The following is a 7,540-nucleotide window of genomic DNA, read 5'->3' as shown; positions in this document are numbered from 1 at the left end:
TATCTTAAATAAGTTGATCATTAAACTATAATTTTAACTTCTACTTATAAACAAGCTAATTAACAAGTCTCTTATTATAAAGTAGGTATTTTTTTACAAGCCGGTTCACTTAAAAATCTTGTAACTCACATATTTACATCTTTTAATACAACTTAAAGAATAGGTCAAAATCAGATGCTTTAAATGGGGGAGTTGAGTGTATTTTACACATTTGTGAATGTTTCCTTTTCACGCAAAACTCATGTGTATATATCCGGTGTCACGTGATAAGGCTTTCAATTGATTTGCGTGTTGAAAAACAATTAGGATGTTGTCATACCTACTAAAAAATTATTTAAACGGATGTTATTTATATATAAAAGCTCAAAATTTAATTCAAATAGTGTTCTGATATCGACAATTACTCAATATGATGTTTATGCACATCTCAAAACACAGGCTAGTTTAACTTGATATCAACTACTCAATAAAAAATAAATCAAATAAATAAGTAAAGTGAAATGCTAATTTCTTTTACACTTATGCAAAGCATGAGAGATATGCCATCGAGAAATGCTCTAACATTCACATGCGAATATTGACATGTTGAATGTAGGTAATATATATATATATATATATATATATATATATATTAATAATAATAATTTATTATTTAGAGAATCATTTTAAGGCCTAGAGTTCAAACAGTTTCTTTTTTGATATGCTTAAATTGGCAAAAGATTATATTAGAAACCCTACAAAGAGCAACGAATACCTTGGATTAGATAGTAGTAAAAATCAGTGGGTTTGGAGCAGAATATCCCAGAGAGTGATCGAAGTTTTTACACGTTCAGTAGACAGAAAGATTAAATAAATAAGACAAAACATTACCCAACTTAACTTGGTAAACTAAACATCCAATCCAAGTGATAATCGTTGCTCGTTCCACGAATTAGAGTACCGAGATAGAAGCTTCTTTGGTCCCAGAGGCATCTTCACGAGGCACAGGTCAAGATGTGAGACTTGAACTTGTCTAGCTCGGCCAAGACCTCTTCCTCGGGCCTGTAAATCAGATCGATCATTCGCCATATCTGCACATCAAAGCAAGAAATTAAGCATCCCCATAGTTCACCACCGAAAAAATAATAATAATAAAAAAAATCCCTAGAATCTCTATATCAAGTAAGTTCTAAACGAGATTTAAATACAATTATAAAATTTAATTTATTATTATTTACCTGCAGTGTTCCACCTCCTCCTGTACTTTCACAGTCGTCGGACACACTTACAATAGTCCAAGGATCAGAAGTATTCCAGTGGAAATCAACCACTTTGTCCCTACAACAACAGATTTATTCAAAATGAAGAACGATTATACCGGTTGGCGGTTATTGGCTCAGAAACTTATCGAAACACATTCCAAACAAAGCAAAGAAAATAATAAATTTCTTGTTCACTCAGGAATGCATAAATTAGTTTTTTAAACGATTTTGTTTCCAAAAAATTTCATCATATCAAGGATTAGGAGTAGGATTCATTATGCTGTAATCATCATATTTATCCAGGAAGTCCTAGTCTTGGGGATCAGAGTTTCGGTCCTATAAGTAGCATTTCTTTTCATCAATATTTAAAAAAAGTTGTATCATTCAAAAGCCATAAATAACGGCATTTTTTTTCTTGGAGATGACTATGTGTACCTGTGACCAGCATGCCTAAAGAACAACCCCGCCGGTGCTTTCGGTCCGGCTGACTCTTCCTTTTTACCGATCTGGAAAAGGAATTGAAGAGCTTAGATTATCGATGTGAAAAAGATACAAAATTACATGAAAATATTAGCATGCCTTTGATCAACAAAATTAGTTATAAACTTTCTTATATGTTACGGAATATAGAACCCTATCAGACCTTCTCATGATCCCAGATGTTCAAAATTCCATCCTCAGCCGAGCTTCCAAAAATAGAAGATTTGTCTGGAGACCACTGGAGGAAAAACACAAATATTTATCATATGTAAAACTAAATGACCCAAACTGTTGTTTTGGAAATGGAAGCCATAATATAACAAGTGTAAATACAAAAGTCGGAAATTTTATGGGTTACCTGCACACAGAGGACCGCAGCATTATGACCCTCAAATATATGCACCGGTGAACCAACACCCCCAGAAGTGAGATTTCGCCGGTCAAACATGCGAACCGAATTATCAGCGGACCTAAATTTTAAAGCAGACGGTTCTGAATAAGCCTCTGTTTATAATTCAGCTCAAACAGATGTTGAAAGAAAAGCATAATGCTATAAACAAAAAACAGTTATGTTTTAGTGACAAGCAAATAAGATACCCTGTAAGAATGAGATTAACATCATGAGGGTTCCAATCAACGCAATGCAGATCAGCTTCATGCGCTTTCTCAACCTGCTCAAATTTATTTTATAAAAAAAATCAGGAAATCCATATCTAATATCGACATAAAGAAAATAAGAATGCACGTACATTCGCAGCAAAATATAGAACCGACTTGATTAGAAGAATATTAAAAACACATCAATATGAATCATGACTGTATGAATATGCTATTAACCCAAAAAAATATTCTTGTTATCAGACATTCAAAGCAGCGGTAAGTTAACAAAATGCATAACATTGCTGATATTTTTTCTTCTTAGTGTAACATGCTTAAATTGCATCTGGATATTTTAATAACAAAGCTAAAAAGTCGTGAACCACTATGGAATGTTTTTACCGATCATCACTATCCAAAAACCAAAAGATACAGGGGATATGGAAGTCCTGTTAAAATTACAAATGGGAGATAATTAATACCTTCACAGCAGGGGAAGTCCCCGATCTAGCATCCCATAGAATGAGGCAAGAGTCGTCGCCTACACTGCAGAACTCCTGAGCACTTCAATTCATCAAAAAAATAAGGGATCAATATTCTTAGAACGTTAAAGGAGACCAAATATAGAGAAAATACATGATTGTTTTAAGCTAACACTGCAAAGGGGAAAAAAAGAAAAAGAGCGGTTAATTGGGCTGAACAAATGTAAATGAACAGAACGAATAAAAGGGAATGGAAGGCTAAGTGGGATGGTCACAATATTATGTTCAAAGATACAAGCACTGAGGCAACTACTATGTAATATGTATTTTTATTTGTGCCATTATAATTTTATTATAATAGGTATACCTTGAAGGGCAAAACTGCACATCTTCAACGGTATCTTCGTGCCCTTGGTAGACACCTCGAGGACCAAGAGAAGGGATTTCTGCCGGTTTATGTTGATTCTTATCAGCCTTAGAGCCATGTTTAGCATTGGAGGCACCAGATCCTGGAGACTTGGTTGCTGCTGAGTCTGATCCTAAGGTCGAGATTTGGTCCTGAATACTCCACAAAACCACCAACTTGTCCTTACCTGTTATAAACATCTATTTCGTTCAGGAATGCTTTAAAGGAGAAGTCTAGTCAAGGTCGTTAGCTTAATTGGCTGGGAATGGTCATCAAAGTACAATAAACTAATAAAAATGAAACAAAAATTAGAAAGGTTATCGAAACAAGATGTAAGCGAACATTGAACTCATAATCAAGTTGTAAACATAATATTATATCGCTGTTAATTAATTACAATACTGGTCTAAAATGTTTGCTCTTGCCTCAAGTAGTCTAATAATGAAAAAAAAAAAAAACACATTACAATTAAGGCCGTAGCACAGGTAACCAACTTAAGACATTATTGTTTCTTATTTCTTGGACATCATTAAGTTATGTATTATAACACAGTTACCTAACATAATAAACCCATAATTAGTGAGTCTCTAACCTCCAGACAAGACATAAGGATCTGTTGGGCACATAGCAAGAGCGAATTCAGCATCATCTTTGTGGCCAGTTAATAACTGCATGATAACCGAATAAGCAAGACACATACAAGAATATGGAAGAGTAATCAATACATTGAAGTGATATATGCAAGTCATAAAGTAGCAAATCTAAATCAGTGAATTCAAACAGGTATCTTCTCTTAATAAAATAAGTCGTACCAGGTCAGGACGAGAAGTCGCAGCTCCCAATACAGCATGTCGATTAGGTTGAGACTCAACGTCCCAAATGAGAACCTGTTTCGTTTTTCAAAAACATAAATTACAATGAGCTTCCAATTATAAATTTTTAACTTGTATAGGTATTTTCAAATGATAGAGAGTACAAATTTGACCATAGAAATCACACACAAAAAATTAAAATTACTTACATCGGGACTGTCAGTATGTGTAGCTACTATCTTACTGTTCTGGGGAAGTTCCCTGATTCTGTTCACCTAGAAATTACCACATCATTTTAAATAGTTAATTTTTTTTCAAGACCAAGTGTTTTGAATCCATGAAGATAGGATATCTCACTTTTTGTACGCTATTTAAGATATCATTTTGCTATTCATACCTCACCCGGGTGAATAATGGTTTTGTACTTCTTTACAAAGGGAGACCGTGCTTCTTCGTTAAACTGTGACACTCAATTGAAAGGCACAGCAATTAGCAAACGAAATAATCGCCAAAAAAATAGAATAGCACATGTCCTGAGATATGTGTAGACACATTACCTGAGATATGTGTTCTGCAGCAGCAACCCTACGTTTCACAACCTCGCAGTTTGCTATAACCAGCGTATTTGGAACACTGCCATCAGTCTGAACAGAAAAAGTTGAGAAGCTTAAAATCATATATAAATCAAATAAAATAAAAACCAAAATGAAGCACCCGTGCTTCCAATGTTTTATTACACGAGCGGATGGATTTAATATCTATTTCAATTCAAATCAAACAGATAACCCCCAGTCACAGCAAATGTTTCGTAATTCGGCACAATTAACTCTGCAATGATTAACATGCTAAAACCTTGATCACTCCAAAGAACAAAAAAACCAAACAATAATCCCAAATGCTCGGAATTGTATTCACTATCTATCAATACTCCAATACCATAAAGAACAAATGTGGTTCCTAACTTGCCCAGTAGCGTCATATAATTCAAAACAAAACAATACTTTTGAAAAGAAAAGGATTGAAATGTGTGAGACAGGGTAAACAATGGTCTCTCTCACTAACCTGCTCGGAAAGGTAAAGTCGCTGGCGGTTCTTGTAAGTGGCTTGCTCTAATTGTGGGCCCCATCTGCGAATATCATCAGAAATATGCACAAAACCGTCAATCTCCACTGCTTCTAAAAGAACGTAGGAGGTACATTATACCCAAATGCAAGAGACGCAACTTAATCACGATGAGTTTGAGTGTACACTCGTATGAAGTGAACAAAACCGAATAAAGAAACCCAAACAGCACAATTTCTCCATAAAAAAAATAATAATAAGAACTATAAAACCCTAAACCCTAAAAAAAAAGCTAAAACTGTTCTTCCAATTTTCAACAATCACGAAAGTACAATCCACAACACAAGTACATTCTCAACTTTTCTACCTCTGATTCTTCTCAGTTTTATTATTCAGGAAACCGCATTCTCTTGGTATCCAAACAAGCCACAAATACAGCAAAAAAACGAAGAACAGCGAGAGAGAGAGAGAGTGGAAACTGACCGGCAAGAGAGAGAAGGCCAAACGAGGTTGTGATTGGCGAGCCAGTCGTAGAGGACAGGGACGAGGGATTTCCACTGCGTGTACCTCTCTTCCACGCTCGACTCGGCTGATTTCCCTTTCTCCTTCATCTGCGACTCGGTCTGAGCTCGGTTCGAATCGTTTCTCTTCCTCTCTTCGTACGCAGTTTCTCGATATTCCCGCTCGATCGGACTGGTTCGTCGTCCTCGGGACTTCGTCTCTTTCTTTCTCTCTCTATCTCGCTCTCTAGAGCGAAAAAGATGTTTGCCTGCGTGTCACTGCACTGATTTTGTACTGTTTAGCGAGCGAGTTGAGTTCAGTCGTGTCGTTATACTACTAAAAAACAATTACACGAGTCACCTCGTTTTAAAAATAATTTCGAAAATATTTCGATTCATATTTTTATTCTGATAGTACCTCTTTTTATCCTGAAAATACCTAATTGCAATAAAACAAGGTTCGAAATGCCGTTTTCGACGCCGTTTTGAGCCTCGTAATTTACGGAAAATCGAATGAAAAAATGTGAATAATGGCAACTTATACGCCGTTTTCAAATGCCATTTTTAACGAAAAACTGACGTACAGATGAAAAATCGAACAAAAATAATGTTACATTATATTATATATATATGTACAGGTATATACCTTCCAATATTTATGCTCGTAAAATATATGGTATTTAAGATATAATTTTGTACGTAGTATACAGTTTTTATATAATTATTTCATAATATATACAAATTTGTAATTTGTTCTCTTATAAATATTTTATCTTTATTTTATTTTATATTTTTAACAATTGTATACCACTACACTTTCCCTTCATATCATAATGTCTCTCATTTTCCGTGCATCAGTATCAAACCATCAATTCATTTTTTATTATGTAATAGTTTTTTTAATATTTATTTCTTCAAGGAAATGATTATTTCAATTGAGCTGTCGATTCTTTTTTTTTTTTCCCACCTCCCAATCCAACCATCCTGTTCTTTCTTCTCTCTTTCTCTCTCTGACTGTATCATCTTCTTAGCAAACATCTTTCTCCCGAAAATCGTTTTTCCTTTTCTTTTTGTCCGATTTTCTCTGAATACACGACGGAAACAGTACAATTTGAAGAGCTTTATGTAACGAATTCCGACAGGCGTTTATTTGCAAAACGACGTGTCGTTTCTCTAATTTTCGAGAGAAAAATAACGACAAAACAAAAAAAATACGTATTCATCAGCGACGACTTTCATTGGCATTTAAAACAATAAATTTTACTTTGCTAATTTACGGTTTTGTTAGATTTTATTTTTTTTTTGTAATTTTTTTTTTTTTGGTTTGTTATGAATGTGAAAACACTTTATTTCAATAGATACCTCTTTCTATTCTAAAACTTTCCTAATCAACCATAGTTGGTTCATCTTTATAGAATGAGCTAATTAAGATCATCTCCAACCCAAGGAATGCAATGGGCCAAATAAGATCACTTCGAGCCCAAAACTTCAAAATATTTATCAAATAGTGTTTTATTTCTAACTCAATACTCTATTTTTTTTAATCTAAAAGAGCAGGAGTCATATGTTCTATAGAATGTCGTTCTTGCTAAGGTTTTGTGTCTTTTTCACCCTACTCAAGTCCAAACCATTGGGACCTCTTACAGGTTCTAACCAAGATGCTCGTAGAGCCCATAAACACATCCAAGAGTTCATTATAAATTTTTAAAAAATGGATTATGAAATTACGAGACATAATTTTTTTTATTGGATGAATACTTCCAATTGAATGATTATGAGTAAGGAATCCAAGGAGAAAAAATAGAGAAGTTATTTCTAAAACATATTCTTGAATTCTCAATTATTTTCATGATTTTAACAACTTTTTGGTTATTGCATTGTATGTATATAATTTATATTAAAATAATGTTAGATAATTATTATATGAAATACTCAGACTACATATAACGTTTATATACTT

At 34.0% G+C, this 7,540-nt stretch overlaps 1 protein-coding gene across 1 annotated transcript; it reads right to left on the bottom strand.

Moving 5' to 3' along the window:
• Positions 1 to 739: 739 nt before the first annotated feature.
• LOC149385774 (WD-40 repeat-containing protein MSI4-like) lies at positions 740 to 5,890 on the bottom strand. Its single transcript, XM_089625667.1, has 15 exons — positions 5,564 to 5,890; positions 5,081 to 5,144; positions 4,576 to 4,662; positions 4,416 to 4,478; positions 4,228 to 4,293; positions 4,019 to 4,093; positions 3,799 to 3,874; positions 3,168 to 3,393; positions 2,801 to 2,882; positions 2,319 to 2,392; positions 2,080 to 2,191; positions 1,885 to 1,959; positions 1,677 to 1,747; positions 1,218 to 1,317; positions 740 to 1,070 (listed from the first exon to the last, which is right to left on the bottom strand). The coding sequence occupies exons 1-15, from the start codon at positions 5,689 to 5,691 to the stop codon at positions 975 to 977; spliced, it is 1,395 nt and encodes a 464-aa protein (XP_089481793.1). The 5' UTR covers positions 5,692 to 5,890; the 3' UTR covers positions 740 to 974.
• Positions 5,891 to 7,540: the final 1,650 nt, after the last annotated feature.

Source organism: Urtica dioica, chromosome 9 (assembly GCF_054948205.1).
Source record: "Urtica dioica subsp. dioica isolate 48M chromosome 9, U.dioica_male_clone48M_v1_H2, whole genome shotgun sequence".
Classification (NCBI taxonomy): domain Eukaryota; kingdom Viridiplantae; phylum Streptophyta; class Magnoliopsida; order Rosales; family Urticaceae; genus Urtica; species Urtica dioica.
This window is presented reverse-complemented; position numbering and strand designations above follow the sequence as displayed.

What these genes read in the sequence shown, in the direction of transcription:
- LOC149385774 (XM_089625667.1), bottom strand. Translation starts at nt 5,691, where the DNA reads ATGAAGGAGAAAGGGAAATCAGCCGAGTCGAGCGTGGAAGAGAGGTAC. An exon ending in CACATACTGACAGTCCCGAT is followed by an intron (nt 4,094 to 4,227) that starts GTAAGTAATTTT and finishes AAAACGAAACAG; the next exon opens with GTTCTCATTTGGGACGTTGA. An exon ending in GTGCAGTTTTGCCCTTCAAG is followed by an intron (nt 2,883 to 3,167) that starts GTATACCTATTA and finishes GATGAATTGAAG; the next exon opens with TGCTCAGGAGTTCTGCAGTG.